At 38.6% G+C, this 16,212-nt stretch overlaps 1 protein-coding gene across 2 annotated transcripts; it reads left to right on the top strand.

Moving 5' to 3' along the window:
- The first annotated feature begins 7,007 nt into the window (after positions 1-7,007).
- LOC104249071 (ABC transporter G family member 15-like) lies at positions 7,008-15,801 on the top strand. Of its 2 annotated transcripts, none has more exons than XM_009805444.2 (9): positions 7,008-7,384; positions 10,277-10,356; positions 10,893-11,354; positions 11,456-11,578; positions 12,345-12,473; positions 13,688-13,972; positions 14,335-14,604; positions 14,698-14,805; positions 15,095-15,801. In XM_009805444.2, the coding sequence occupies exons 1-9, from the start codon at positions 7,144-7,146 to the stop codon at positions 15,452-15,454; spliced, it is 2,058 nt and encodes a 685-aa protein (XP_009803746.1). In that variant the 5' UTR covers positions 7,008-7,143; the 3' UTR covers positions 15,455-15,801. The 2 variants fall into 2 exon arrangements, with proteins under 2 accessions (XP_009803746.1, XP_009803748.1); XM_009805446.2 differs by lacking the exon at positions 7,008-7,384 and adding an exon at positions 9,169-9,240.
- The last annotated feature ends 411 nt before the right edge of the window (positions 15,802-16,212 follow it).

Genomic DNA, 16,212 nt, shown 5'->3' with positions numbered 1-16,212 from the left:
ACTGCTTTACCCCTCGGTTCTACTTCCAATTCGCTTGAATCTAGTCACAATGTACTTAATAACATTAACATATGCTAAATAAATCAATTCTAATGCATGAAAATAGGTTTCCCATTGTTTCCCCAAAAAAGTCAAAAATCGACCCCGGGCCTGCTTGGTCAAAATCCGAAGTTCAAACCAAAAACTCGATCACCCATTCACTCACGAACTCAAATATGTAATTAGTTTTAAAATCGGACCTCAAATCGAGGTCCAAATCCCCAAAATTTAAAAATCCTAATTTTTCCCAAAAAACACCCAATTTCCCATGAAAACCCCTCGATTTTGAAATGAAATCATGTAAAAAAATGTTTTAGACTGAAGAAAACAAGTTAAAAATTACTTACTAATGATTTGGAGAAGAATCTTTCTTTGAAAAATTGCCCAAGAGAGTTTAGGGTTTGAAAGAGTTTGAAAAATGGATGAAATCCCATCAAAAATCACATTTAGCAAGTCTCAGATGTCGCAATTGCGACCAGGGTTCGTAATTGCGAACCCCTTTTGAATCCTGTCATCTCTGGAATTGTGAAGGAAAACATCGCATTTGCGATGGGCATGCTTTGCAATTCCCACCCAATGCTCGCATTTGCGAAGAGGGCCTGCCCAGGCTTGGTTCGCATTTGCGACGCCTGGGTCGCATTTCCCAAGCCTGAGAACTTCGCATTTGCGAAGTCTGAGAACTTCGCATTTGCGAAGCCTGAGAACTTCGCATTTGCGAAGCCTGATCTCGCAATTGCGAGACCAGAGGCCCAGGCAAAAATACCAGATACGAGCTAAAATTTCCTAAGTCCCATTCACCGGTAGCCTATCCAAAACTCATCCGAGCCCTCGAGGATCCAAACCAAACATGCACGCAAGTCTAAAAATATCATACGGACTTTCTCGTGCAATTAAATCATTAAAATAACATCAACAACTACGAATTAAACCTTAGATTCATGTAATTCCTTAAGAACATCAAAATTTCCATATTTCTCAAATAAAAGTCCGATTTATACCAAACGAACTCTGATTCTTACCAAACTTCACAGATTTTCGACTAAATTATTATTTTAAACTTGTATTAGGCTCAGAAACCAAAATATGGGTCCGATACCATCAAGAAAATGCATTATTTCATTTCTAAACGCCTTTATATTTTCCAGCAAATAATTTTCTTTAAAAAATTCTTTTAGCGTGCTTGGGACCTTGGAATTCAATTCCGGGCATATGCCCAAGTCCCATATTTTACTATGGACCCTAGGGGATCGTCCGATTACGGGTCCGGATCCGTTTACCAAGAATGTTGACCAAAGTCCACTTTAATCAATATTAAAATCCAATTTCCTTATTTTACTTAGATTTCACATAAAAGCTTTCCGGAAATGTGCCCGGACTGCGCACGCAAATCTTGGTAAGACAAAAAGAGGCTTTTAAGGCCTCGGAACACATAATTTACTTTCAAAATGAGTGCACATGATAGCTTAACTTCGGCCGCAGCAGAGATCTCTTTTGCCCGAGTGTTAGCTGCTTCAGTGTCAGCTCGGTACAAAGATATAAACGCCTCTGCTTCATATTTAGCCTTGGCAAGCTCAATAGCGGATTTAGCCTAGAGCTCTTCAATTTTGCGGTTTCGAGCCAGGCTTTCCTCCTTTACGCTTTGAAGCTGGCGTTCGATTGAAGCCAGCTGCTCCCAAAGAGTATCTTTCTCTGAGGCGAGACAGTCCATACCTTGTCTCCACCCAAGGGTTTCGGCCTCCTTCATATGAGGCGAAATTAAAGTATTAGTCATCAAAAAAAGCAAGTGCATAGCAGACCCTCAAAGGCTATATTACCTTTTCAATGAGCTCGGTCTGTTCTTGACAAGCCTTCGTCAATTCAACTCGGGGATTGCTGATCTCCCCCTCTTTTTTGACATAGAGGATCTTAAGGATGTCCCTCTCATCTACGAGCTTCTTTAGTTCGGCTTCGCATCGGGAAAGCTCAGTCCGAGATTTGGCAAATGCTCGTCGGTGAAGTGACACGGCATTCTCACAAGGAAAAGAAATCAGACTTAGAAAGATGAAGATTAAACTTGAAGTAACGAAAGACAAAACTTACTTGTTTGAGAAGCTTTTCGGCCTCCTAAAAAATAAATGAGGCATCAGGATCAGGACCTTGTTCGATCCCCGCAAGACACTCTCAAAAATATCATTCCTTTCATGGGTCGTTCCCACAATGGAGTCCCCATGGCATGGGCATCTCGAAATTTCCCTTCGGAGAAGACCGGGCCCTGCGGCGAGTCGTCTATGTTGATTACCCCAAGTGGTTCTGTTGGGATATTATCTTGTCTTTGAAGAGCCTCGAAGTTAGGCTCTTCGAGCTCATCCACCATGCCCCCCCCCCGAGGCAAGGCATGCCTTTTCCACTTAATGACTCGGGGACTTTGCTCGAGCTCCCCTCTAAAATTTCTTCGGTTCGAACCGCCTCTGTCGCCATCGGTTCAGCGGCCTTCGAAGCATCAGATCCTCAACAGGCAGTCGTCATCTTCTCCCTCTTCTTCCTGATCCTGAAGACGTTGGGCCGTATCCGGAGATAAGGCCACGGTGTCAGCCTTGGGCTTTCGAGCTTTGCTTTTCTTTGGCTTTGGGGAATTTGCAGGCGAACTCCTCTTTCTTTTCTTTTCCTTGGGAGGCTTTGGCGTCTCTTCTTCACCAGGTGGGGGAGGTCGCATGTCAATGACGTCTCTGAGGCCTGCATAAAGATGAAGTCACACCAGTTGTGCTCCGCGTACAAAGAAGTAGAGGCCAATTTTCGGACCCAACCTTCGAGATCTAGGACCGCACTAGGAAACCAAGCAACAACTACACTAGCGGAAAGGGGTCAGACCGAGAAAAAGATAAGGTCGAGGAAGAGAAGGGAAAATTGGGTATAAAAGTCACTATCAATAAACATGTACGTACACTTCATGTTCCATTCCTCGGGGAATGGCATCCTCTCAGCAGGAATCAGGTTAGAGGTCCTGACTCAGACAAACTGGCTCATCCATCCTCGGTCTTTGTCCTCATCGATACTGGAGAAGAAAGATTTTGAGGATCGGTGTTGCAGCTTTATCAGGCCACCTCGAGAAAGGCGAGGGCTATACAGCCTGATCAGATGGTCGAGCGTAAAAGGCATCCCCTCGACCTGGCTCAATAAGTATCGAATCAGATTGACGATTCGCCAGAATGAGGGGTAGATTTGGGCAAGCGTCACTTGGTATTGCTAGCCAAAATCAAGGATAACTAGATCTATGGGACCCAAAGTTAGGTCAGCAGGATCCAGCGTGAATGATTAAGTATACACGCTTAAGTACCCCACTTTGTGAGTAGTGATGTCCTCTTCCGGGGAAGGGATGACCACATCCTTGTTCTCCCAGTTGCAGTCCTTTTTCACTTGCTCGAGCTCATCTTTGGTTATCAAACAGATGTATCGAGACATGGGCTCGCACCGTCCTGGTATCGACACAGGTTTATCAATCTTGAAATCGGATGTTATTTCTCACGGTGGGGGAATGCACTCCTCGATGCGAGGTGGCATCACCGGTTTACTTCTGGACGGCCGCGATGACGAAGAGACTTTTTCTTGTTGGGGAACAGTCTTAGATGTTTTAACCATTATGGTGTAGAAATTCAAAGAGAAAGGGTTGATGATGAAAGCAAAGGCAAACTAAAGAGAATGATGGAGCTAATGAGATTTTGAAAATGATTAAAGAAGTAAAGTTTGTAAAATGGTGAAGCTGGTCTATTTATAAGGGCCACTTAAGCGTGTTAGAGAAGTCGAATAGTCGACCTTCAGTCGCCTCCAATTAATGGCCATGGAAAACTGTGCAGACGCGACCCTTCAGTCACTTCAGCTGCTGACGTCACGAGATGGACATCATGATCGCGACGTTGAAGGATCGAGAATCAAGTCGTTTCTTCTCATTTTTATTCTAAGAAATGCGGGGACTATCTGTATACGATCGAAATCAGGTATGCCCGATTTCCCAGGCTCGGGGGGTTGCTTTAAGCAAGGTTTCAGGTAAGGTCGAGTTCGAGCTCGATGGGCAAGACTCCAGCTCGAAGACAGAATGCAATGCCCTAGGATCGAAGTACACGAGAAATATCAGGGCCAATCATGTCCGACTCCGAGATAGTGCCATTGTAAGTTTGTTACAGAAGGACAAGATTCTCGCCATGTCCCCAAGATCATGGCGCAAATCCCGGAATACGATTGTACTATTCCGTACTAGGCAGTTAGACAGTAGTACCAGTGATATTCCTTACTATAAAAAAATGTACCTTATTTAGGGATCCCATATTATATAAAGGGGACCCCATATTTGTAACATCATCTAATCATTGACAAAAGAATATACTCTCTACTTTTTGCTCTTAGCTCATCTGAATTGTCCCTTTTATCTTTCCCGTTCTTGCTTTATTGTTCTTGGTTCACCTCGAGGTCACTACTGCCTACTAGTTTATCTACTGGTTTGGTCTTGCTTACTTTCCTTCATCTATACCTTATATTTCTTGATTATTAATTGGTATTGAACTAAATCATGTATCTTTAAAATCACAAATTAAATTTAATTGTTACTCGTATTTTTTAGGTAAAGAAGCATCTCACTATAGTAGCCAAAAAATATCGGAACAAATAAATCTGTTGTAGAGAGGTTGGACTATATTAAGTTTATAAGGAAGTTTTTTTACTCATAAAAAAAATTGACTTGAAGTTGAAGCCTTTTAAAGTTCTTGCAGCTAGCGACGGCCTTTTTAAGTTGAGGTTTCGGTCTGACTTTGCTTAAGTCAGAAATACGTGTTGGACCAAAATTAAATTAGTTCACATAGGTCAAGCTAGAATTACATTTTTTATATCATTTTCTTCGATACTAGAGTAGTTGTTTAGTTCAAGCTAGGGTAGTTGTTTTGTCAAATTAAATTAGTATCGAAACATTTTGACGTGTTACAAAAATAAAAAGTCATTTATTATTATTTTTGAAATCTATGATTTGTTGTCCTAACTAGCGCAATTTCATTAAGTGAAACATGCAAGGAGAAACACAAATGGTTAGATAAATAGCACGGTCTAGTCATTTTTCGGACTGATAATCAAAAAATATCCAGCGTTTGCAAAGTCATTGAAAAATAGCCACTATTTTGCCGAAACACGGAAAGTTCCAGCATAATATGCCGGATTATGAAGCTCATACGTATAAACTTCCAGCATATTATGTTGGAACTCCAGCACAAGGAAAGTTCCAGTATAATTTACTACTCCCTCCTGTCCAAAATAAGTGATTTTTTGGCCTTTTTTTGCGGTCCAAAATAAGTGATTTTTTCAGATTTCAAGAATGAATTAATTATTTTTTTCCTACATTCCCCTTGGAGTTAATAGTGTTGGAGTATGTGCTAGGAGTGTTTATGTGAAGAGATAGTAAAGGTTAATATGGTCAATTTTATTGCTAATTAATGTTAAAAGGTGAATTTCTTAATCTGTGTGAAAACAGCTAAAAAAGCACTTATTTTGGACCGAAGGGAGTAGATTATGGAGCTCCTGCTTTTAAACTTCCAGCATATTATGCTGGAACTCCAATACATTTTTTTGGAATCTCATATGTAAAAAATTCGAATTCCAGCATATTATGCTGGAATATTTCTGGATTTTAAGAGTGTTTTTGTTCATATTTTATCTTTACATGAAAAACTGGCTAAATTTTGATTACTTTTAAAACTGTGGCTATTTTTCAATTACCAGTTGTAAATCTGGATATTTTTAATAAAGCCCAGATAAATACTTTTATGATGAAGATTGTTAAATTTCTTTCTTAAAAAACATGCAAGGAGAAATACAAATTGGTTAGATAAATACTTTTATGATTAAGATTGTTAAATTTCTTTTGAAAAAACACGCAAAAACCTTAAGAAGTAAGTAATAAAAATATAAGAGGAAGCATCATTTTCTCTTCCTTTTCTTTTTTTCTTTTCTGATTCTACTTATAATAATGAAGGTTAATAAGGGTACACATATTAATCATTAAAGAAATATCAACAAAATGTATTGTATTATAACATGAAAAAGGTATTTCTAGATCCACCGAAATGACACGTGCCATCTTTTTCATCAGTCATTGGCAGCATTTATATTTCATTTAAAATTGTAGTTGCAAGCACACATCACGGAAAATAATGGACCAATAAATGGACAAGTAATAAAACAATCTCAAAAATCATAGACTCAAAAGAAAACTAAATAATACTCTAAATAGTACTCCTCAAATTATCTGTCGTGATTTTTAAAAATAGTTATCTCAAATTATTTGTTATTTTAAAAGTTCAAAACAAACTTAATTAGTTTTTCTCATTTTACTCTTAGTACTTAGTAGTAATTGTTCCTTAAAGATGAAATGACACGTAAATAGAATAAATATTCAATAAAGATAGATTATATCCAGGGGCGTATCCAGTGCATTAGTTACGGATTTTCGTGAACCCAATAACTTTTGTTTAGATCCGGTAATTGTATAGAAAAATTCATTAAATATATAAGAATATTTAGCTTGGAACCCCGTCCGTTAATTCAATTATTATTGTATATTAACTTAAGATTTATATAGGAACTCATAAACTTAAAATTCTGAATTTACCTCTGATTATTATATTTTAAGAAATAAATAAATAAGGATAAAATAGTCAAAAGTTCCTTCTAATTAATATTTCTTAAATGTCGTGTAAAAGAGAAATATAACACATAATTTAAGACGGAGGAAGTAATGATAAAGTCATAGCCTAGGCGGCAACAATATCTTTATTGCAACCGTAACCTGCATGCATTGTAGTAGTAGTAGTAGTAAATTGGACCCCATCACATTTAATTCCCTTACCTCCCACCTATCTTTTTGACATAAACCTTTGCAATAATGTCCATTATCTAACTCCAAAAATATATTCAAAATCATATATACACAGAGATGCAAAAATATTAGAGTTGCACTTTTTTGGAAAGTTTAACTGAAAAAAAAATATGTACTGATTAGAGTCATCATTTCATAGCAAAGCAATCTTGTCCATATATAGTCCAAAGGGTACTGTTTTTTTTTTTTTTTTTTGTTGTTGTTTTTTACAGATGGATGGGATGGAGATAGAAGTGACAAATGGACGTGGAGATATTGAGAAAGGAGTAATGCATAAACAAGGAGTTGCATATTTAGTATGGGAAGATTTAACAGTAATGTTACCAAATTTTGGACATGGACCAACAAAGAAGTTGCTACATGGTTTAAGTGGTTATGCTGAACCTGGTAGAATTATGGCTATTATGGGTCCTTCTGGTTCTGGAAAATCTACACTTCTTGATACTTTAGCAGGTTTTTACTCTACTTCTTAAACTTTTTATAATAATGATGGTGTCCGATCCAGAAGGGGGCCTTGGCAAACTGGTAAAGTTGTTGCCATGTGACCAGGAGATCATGGCAGAAATATAGAGTAAGGCTGCGTACGATAAATTCTTGTTGTCCGGTCCTTCTTCAGAACTTAGTGCGCCGGACTATCTTTTGATGGTGTCCGATCCAATCGATTATTTTACTTGATACTTGTTGTTTTTCACTAATATATATTTAGGCAACTCCGCCTACCAAGACTTGAGGAGGGAGGACGAAATCTGTTTTTTAGGCCACAGACTTGAGTTCCTCCACTTTTCTTGAACATGTTTGGTATTTTTTGTTTTTGTTTGCATTTTTTTAATTTTTAATTTTCCTATTTTGTTTTCTATTTTCTTGCTTACTTGACTGTCCATGTCTTGTTCAAGAAAAGGGCAGGGCAGCCCGGTGGACAAGGCATCCCGTATTCAAGGGCGAAAGGGGGTTCACTCGAACCTTCTTCGCTTAAAAATTACACTGTGTATATAAGGCAAAATCTGTTTTTTAACTCTATATATTAAGTTTTGGACCCCTTTAACACAACCTAAAAGTGTGGATTAGTGCTTAAGGGGGTTCAAAACCTTTCTAAGGTCATAGGTTCAATTCCCAAGAGCTACAATTTTTTTTTGAACCCCCTTCGTGGAGATTCTGCCTCTGCCACTGCCCGTATTTATGTAAGGTCCGGGGAAGATCCCAACCTCAAGAAATGTGATGTAGACATCCTATCTTAATGCAAGCATTAGTGACTGCTTTCACAGCTCGAACCCGTGATCTATAGGACTCACGAACGCAATTTTATCCTTGTTCGAGAATGTGAAAAATTTGGAATAAACCTATCTATTATTGGGTTATTATGGCAGATATGTATGTAAATAATGTATTGACTAAAGTAAATGATAGCTTTAATTAAGGCCCCGTTTGGCCGTGAGTTTTGTCAAAATAAATTTGGAATTTATTTTTAAAACTCATGTTTGGCCATAGAGTTTTCCCAATTGGCAAAATCCCAAATCCCAAACCCCAAATTCCAAAATCACCCCAATTGCTGATTTTGGGTCAAAATCCCAAAACTCGGGAATTATATACATGTTTTTCCAAAATAAAGTTGGAAAATATATTTTGAAAACGTATGTCCAAACATATTTTCATCTTCAAATCAAACTTAACCCAAATCAAATTTTTCAAAACAAATTTAAAATCTATTGCCAAACGCTAGCTAAATGTCGGCAAGGGTAGTTAGATAGAGAGGGACAGTTCATTAAACTTTGTCTCTCGCTAGCCCATACCTATAACTCTGTTTTATACTTAAAAATTGACAAAATTCTAAATAAATGGGTCTAATATTCATATTATCTGGAAAATAAGAACAATGGAAACCTGTATTTTTCACATTTAATGATGTTGTTTGTGTTAGGTTTAGTCATGTTAGATAAAAATGGATCCATTGCTGGAAAACTGTTAGTCTGTTCATTCTCAAAATAAGCCTTGGCCGAACTCATACCCAAAAGTTAGCTCGAAAGTACGAGGATTGCCCAAGGCTTATACGGGCATTCTCTGTCGGGGTTCCACTGTCCGGTCTGGAACGTGCAAAATCATGGACCGGGAGTATTTCCACCCCCCCCCCCCAACCCCAACAATTGGTCCGGGGGCATTCCGCCTCCTCTTTGGCGGAACATACCGACCCCGGGCCTGACTATGATATCATGTCAAAATAAGCCTTGGGCATAATTCAATCCCAAAAAGCTAGCTCTAACGGAGTAGGATTGCCCAAGCCTTATAAGGAGACGAGGATCTCATCCCGGTCCGATGTAAGATTCATTCCATTCATCATTGTGAGTTACATTTAACAAAATAGAACTTTGAATTGCGAGGTTTTCAATCGGCTTGGTGGTCCAGTGAAAATAAAGTATTGATTATGTTTATCAATTAAAACCTGAAGTTGGTTGGAATTTGACAATCTCAACAAGTAATCTATGACCTTTGCTGAAATACGGAGGATACAATTAGTACTGGTGTGAATTTAGATGGTTTTGATGATAGAAAGGTAAAACCAGAGTACGAACATAAACTTAGCATGAACTTATAAATATTGGTGTTCATGGTCTAGACAACTAATGTTTGCAAAAGTTCTTGTCTTGAGAATGCTTTCTGTAAACCTGTTCCTATAACAGGCGAATTCGAGCATTGGTTTTGGTTGCTTATTCAAGCCTTTAAGGTCAAGGGATCAAATCCCACTTAAATGCTTTCCTGAGCCGAGGGTTTATTGGAAACAACCTCTCTATCTCCACAAGGTAGGGGTAAGGTCTGCCTATACACTACCCTCCCCAGACCCCACATGTAAGATTATACAGCACATGTTGTTGTTGTTCCTATAACGGCTTGAAATAATCTCAAAATAATAGACTATGTATTTTTTGAGGGACGCGCATTGCTAGTTCTGTGTCAAAAGGCTACTGCAGCTAAGTTAACCTCCTTGGTTCTGAATAATAGGTATAGTTGCTTTTGGTCATGTCTTGATATCTATACTCTTAGCCTTATATACCTTTTGGACGTTCATCTCCGTTTTCACTAATTCCTTCTTCGACTTCTACTTTTCATTGTCATACCAATGTGATTCAAGATAGTTACAAATTAAAGATGTTTCTCGTAGAATTGTTTTGCATGCTAGTCAGGTAGTCATGTGCTGCGTAAATTGTCAACCAAATCTTAATTTGATATCATCGCCAACGCATATACTTAGTTTAGTGCTGAGTGTAAAAAGAGGGGGGAAATTGAGAATGAAAATTCACTTCTTGTGATTATAACATCTGCACTTTGCTAAATCATGCTTGGTTTGGACTGCAGGTAGACTATCGACAAATGTGGTGATGACTGGAAATATCCTTCTCAATGGAAAGAAGAGGAGGTTGGACTATGGTGTTGTTGTAAGTTACTCTGACTGAGCCTTTAATTTGTCCACACCACATTTTAGGCACTAACATTTGCGCGTTTGAACTTCGCCAGAGTTCCTTTTTCACTTAAGCAGGACATATAGAAGTTTGTGCTATTTCCTATATATGCACTTACTTCCTTTTGCTCCAAAATAGATGGAAACTTCTTACCATCCAAAACAGATGTCAAAGCTAGCATGTCGTTTTCTCAAGATTCTCAGAGATTTGTTATTCTATGGCATTTTCTAGAAAAGAAAAACATAATTCTTTCTATCAGTTTGTCTCGAGTGAGACTTAATAAACATGTCAATGTTACAGAAATCTCCAAAATGCTCAACAAACATAAGAATATTACATAAACCTTCGGATTGTTTCTTTCTAAAACCACATTTTCGTTATCAGAACCATTTTCTAGATAACGGATTTGAATGTGATAAGAACACCATCGTCTGAGAAAACAATGTTTACATAGTTGAATGCAGAAGTTATACTTATTTATTTTCTTTTGATGAGCTGCCTGAATATTACAGGCTTATGTTACTCAAGAGGATACACTGTTGGGAACTCTATCTCCTAGAGAAACAATTACGTATTCAGCCCATCTGCGCCTTCCAACTAGCATGACGAAAGAAGAGGTAAACGACATTGTAGAGGGAACAATAATGGAAATGGGGTTAGGGGATTGTGCTGATCGGCTGGTAGGAAATTGGCAGTTAAGAGGAATAAGTGGCGGAGAGAAAAAGAGACTAAGCATTGCACTTGAAATCCTTGTACGACCTCGTATACTTTTTCTTGATGAGCCTACTACTGGTCTCGACAGTGCCTCAGCATTCTTTGTTGTTCAAGCTCTTAAAAATATTTCCCGTGATGGAAGAACGGTTATTTCGTCTATACATCAGCCTAGTAGTGAAGTTTTCGCATTGTTTGATGACCTCTTTCTGTTGTCTGGTGGAGAGGCTGTATATTTTGGTGAAGCAAAATCTGCAGTACAGGTATGGAGTGATAAAATTTGTATAACTACAAGATGTTTTACAAAGTCTTTTGTTTTCTATCTAATGAGATTGAATTTAATCTATACATATTGATATTTCAGTTCTTTGCTGAATCGGGGTTTCCGTGTCCAAGTAGGAGAAATCCATCCGATCATTTCTTACGCTGTGTTAATTCGGACTTTGACGTCGTGACAGCCACACTGAAAGGCTCACAACGACTCCGGGTATGATACTACTATAGCTATGCTTTCTCCTTTTGAAATCACTCTTATTAATCCTTTTCCTGTGTCTGATGGATGTTATTTGTATGTCAATTTTTACTTCAAATAAGAAAATGGCTGTTTCTGTTAGGTATCAGGATTTAGATTTTGTAACCGTAGTCTTGTACTAGCTCAATCCACTAGTGATACTGTCCGCTTGTAGCCTAGACCCGCATGACTTTAAAACGCATCTCTAGAGTCTAAGACATGTTTACTTATATACCCAGCATCTCTCCCGTGTTTTGTCGATGTGAGATTTGCCTAGGGTGTCACATACACTCCCCTTAGGGACTCACCGTCCTCGCTGAGGTTTGCACCACCATCGTTCAAGGTTACATGCGGAGTGGCTCTAATACCATAGGTAACAGCCCAGACCACTAGTGATATTGTTCGCTTTGGGCCTAGGCTCGCACGGCTTTAGAACGCGTCACTAGGGCCTAAGGATCGTTGAATATATACCCTGCATCTCTCCTGTGTTTTGTCGATGTGAGATTCGCCTAGGATGTCACAAGTTTTCTGATGAACTGAAGCACTGGCACATAAAGCCTTCACCTTGTGTTTTCCACATCATCAAACTAGTTCATTGTCATATAACTGGAAAATTTTAAGTTAAAACTTCTGGTATTGTAATTTCAGAACTTTGACAGTACTGTCCATGTTTTGGATCATATAGATTGTGTATACTTTTCTCAACAGCTTATACTCCAGATAATCTTTGTTTCTGATGCAGGAAACACATAAGAGTGACTATTTAATGAATATGGCAACAGCAGAAATTAAAGAACTGCTTGCGAGCAAATATAAGCACTCAGCATATGCTACAAGGGCCAGGTCACGGATGCGAGAACTCTTGGCCACGGTTAGTTCCTCGACCCACTCTTCATCTGTATTTTTTTCCCCTTAGTTTAACTGCTGTTTTTAACTGAAATTTAGGCTACACTATCAGGAAAGTGAGATAAAGTGCTGTATTTTGATTTGATTTCCTTATAAACCAATTTTATTTGTTCACCTCATTGAATAATGTGCTGTAGGATTCTATCAACAAGTATGTATAGTTTTTGATTGTAAAAATTTACATGCTTCTAAATGATTGCCATTCTAATATAGGCTACTAAACTTGCAAAGCGACATCAAAAGCTGAATTTGGATTTATATTTGCCTAGAATTTCCATATCAGTCCTATTTTGTTGACAGACTACAAAAAATCATTAAAAATGCCCTGTAGAATGCTTTCATCAGGGATGCCTATTCTATCGTTCTAACAGCATTGACATATTTGTAGACAATGACCGTTCTATTAATGATGATAAACATCAATTTAAAGAGCTCCTGCTGTTCAGAGATGCAAGTATAGGTAAACCAGTAGGATGCAAATCATCGTGCATAACATGCTGGTCGTTGGTGGCGGGTCAAGGTCAGGGATGGGGGGAGGGGGGGGGGTCAGCGTCTACAGGGTGGGGTGGCTGGGTCAGGTTCGTTGTCGGGGGTTGGTGGGTTCGTGATAAAGGGTTGAGGTTCAGGTAGCGTTACGGTCTGGAGAGGGGGTGGGGTGGGGTTGGGGTTGAGGTCTAGGGGGTGGCCTGGCCGCGTCACGGTCAGGGGTCTGGTGTCAAGTGGGGGTGCGGTCAGGGTTGGGGGTGGGGGTCGAACTGCCTTAGACTTGTCTGATCAGTGTTTTTTGTGTGCAAAAACCTCTCTGCTCTAAATGTAATTTGCTTTTCATGTTGACTACTTTTCTCTTCTAAACTACTGAAATCTTGGCTACTCAACTTGCAAGGTGACAGTGAGTGTTGCATTTCGACTTACACTTGCCCATAAATGGCGAAGAAAATCTATTTGTTGACAAGCTGCAAGATCTAATAGAAATATGTGATGGACCAGTTTCCATAATGTATAGGTTGTTGTTCTTGAAACATTAACATTTTGTGCTGTCTAAACTATGAACATTTTACTAATGTTGATGAGTATCAAATAGAAGAGTTCGAGTTAGAAGTACAAAAACTTTATATTAGTAGCTCCATGCTTTAAAACTGTTCCATTTTAAAGCCACTCTAATTCATCCTTTGCTCGCAGCAAGGAGTTGAGATTGAAACAGTAAAAGGAAGTCAAGCTGGTTGGGGAAAGCAACTTTCAACATTGACGCGGAGATCATTTGTAAACATGTCAAGAGACAAGGGATATTATTGGTCTCGCATAGTAATTTACATCATTGTATCTATTGCTGTTGGTACCCTCTTCTATGATGTCGGCACCAGTTACACAGCAATCTTGGCTCGAGGAGCTTGTGGTGGTTTTGTCACCGGCTACATGACTTTCATGTCCATTGGAGGCTTTCCGTCCTTCATAGAAGAATTGAAGGTAAACAATCATTTACTACTATCTTAAGTCTTAACCCCTTAACATGAAGGAGAGCCTTGGCGTAACTGGTAAAGTTGCTGCCATGTGAGCACGAGGTCACGAGTTCGAACCGTGGAAACAACCTCTTGCAGAAATGCAAGGTAAGACTGCGTACAATAGACCTTTGTGGTCTGGTTCTTCCTTGGACCACACGCATAGCAGGAGTTTAGTGCAGCGACTGCCCTTTAACTACTTAACATCCTATTTGATTACCAAGTAAAAAATAGGTCAGCTATTTCGTGCCTGCAGGGCAATTAGTTTTTTTTGGGACTGTGTTAAGAATTTTGAAATAATTTAGGACTGAATTATGTCTCATTTTGCAGGTTTTTACCAAAGAAAGGCTTAACGGGCACTATGGTGTTGGAGCTTTCATAATAGCAAACTTCCTCTCTTCATTTCCATTCTTAGTTGCAGTTTCACTCATCACCGGGACCATAACCTATTACATGGTGTTTCGGGCTAGATTCTTTCGTTATGTGTTTTTCGTCCTAAATCTTTTTGGTTGTATCGCTGTTGTTGAGAGCTGCATGATGATTGTAGCTTCACTTGTTCCAAACTTCTTAATGGGAATCATAACAGGAGCCGGCGTGCTTGTATGTACAAACTGCTTAATACTACTTCTCATCTTATTTTATCATACTATAGCTGTCGAGTAATTACACTCATCACCATATTTCTGTATACAGGGAATCATGATGATGACTGCTGGATTTTTCCGTTTGCTGCCAGATCTTCCCAAGCCAATTTGGCGCTATCCGATTTCATTTCTTGGTTACGGGGCATGGGGTTTACAGGTAACAAATAAAGATGCATTTGTTACTGCTCTTTTCTCATTTTTCCTCGTGTTGAGGGTTTACTGGAAACAGTCTCTCTACATTCACTGTAGGGGTAAGGTCCGCGTACTATCTACCCTCCCCAGACCCCACTTGTGGGACTATACTGGATTTGTTGTTGTAGTAGTACTATAGAGGTTTTGATCAATTATATCGCTATGTCCATATTGGAGACTAGTAGCATATTCTACGCGTATTAAAGAATATTTTTGACAAGTACATTGATGATGATATATTGATACAATTGCAGGGAGCATATAAGAATGACATGATTGGACTTGTATTTGATCCACTAATCCCTGGTGGAGAGAAACTAAAAGGGGAAGATGTTATCACAAATATGTTCAAATTGTCATTGGATCATTCCAAGTGGTGGGATTTACTCGCATTATACGCCCTCATTCTGATGTATCGGCTTCTATTCTTTATTATTCTCAAGTTAAAGGAGCGAGCAACGCCATTTTTCCGATCAATGTACGCCAAGAGAACTATGCATCAACTCAAAAAGCGGCCGTCATTCAAGAGGAAACCATCTTTATCTTATTCAAGAAGACAACATACTCTCAGGTCATTGTCTTCTCAAGAGGGTCTTAGCTCTCCAATCCCATAGGAACGATAAATCTCAAATTCTGGCACCAGAGGCGAGTTCAGGATTTAGAGTCAATGGGTTCAGAATCGATGTAATGTCTTTTATGTAAGAATTAGTGACTCAAGCTGAAAGTTGTGGGTTCAATTGAACCTGCTTTAGATCCACCTCGATCTTGCCGTTACCCGATTCTCAACATATAATACTGTTAATATCTCATAAGATCATAGAATTCTGGTCAATTACATTGTCATTGAGTTTTCATTTGTTGAACAATGCAATAAATTTGCTTCTATTAAAGAGCCAGACAAATTGCTGTATTATCAAATATATATACAAAAGAAGTGTCCTTTCTTTTGCTGTTAACTAAATTGAAGTGACTACTGCTTAACTAAGCATGTTTTGTTGTCTTGATGTATTTTGATATATAGGAGTATAGTGGCATGATTGAAATTCTTAATGGGTTTATCCTACGTATATTTAAATTAGTTAGACCACTAGGATTTGGATAGCAAACGGGTTGGTCTCGGGGGTGTACGCAGGAATTTTCGTAAGCGGTGTCGAAATTTATAGAAGAACTGGAATATAATTTTGATTATCATACTTTTAGACAAGAAATAGCATTAATTAGTCTATTGGTTTAATATTTGCAAAAGAAAAATGTGTCACTTAAGGTTAGAACCTTTGACTTCTTAGAGCAAAATTAAGCACATAACCAACACACTAAGACCTAATTTATGTCAAGTGATGTTATTTTTTCCTACTTATGCGTTTTCATACAG

This window comes from Nicotiana sylvestris, chromosome 11, assembly GCF_000393655.2.
Source record: "Nicotiana sylvestris chromosome 11, ASM39365v2, whole genome shotgun sequence".
NCBI lineage: Eukaryota > Viridiplantae > Streptophyta > Magnoliopsida > Solanales > Solanaceae > Nicotiana > Nicotiana sylvestris.
Note: the sequence above shows the minus strand (reverse complement) of the source record. Positions and strands in the feature narration are given on the sequence as shown.

Excerpts from the sequence above, each read along its gene's own strand:
- LOC104249071 (XM_009805444.2), top strand. The coding sequence starts at position 7,144 with ATGGATGGGATGGAGATAGAAGTGACAAATGGACGTGGAGATATTGAG. Across the intron at positions 7,385-10,276 it reads ACTTCTTGATACTTTAGCAG|GTAGACTATCGACAAATGTG; the intron begins GTTTTTACTCTA and ends TTTGGACTGCAG. Across the intron at positions 14,806-15,094 it reads ACGGGGCATGGGGTTTACAG|GGAGCATATAAGAATGACAT; the intron begins GTAACAAATAAA and ends ATACAATTGCAG.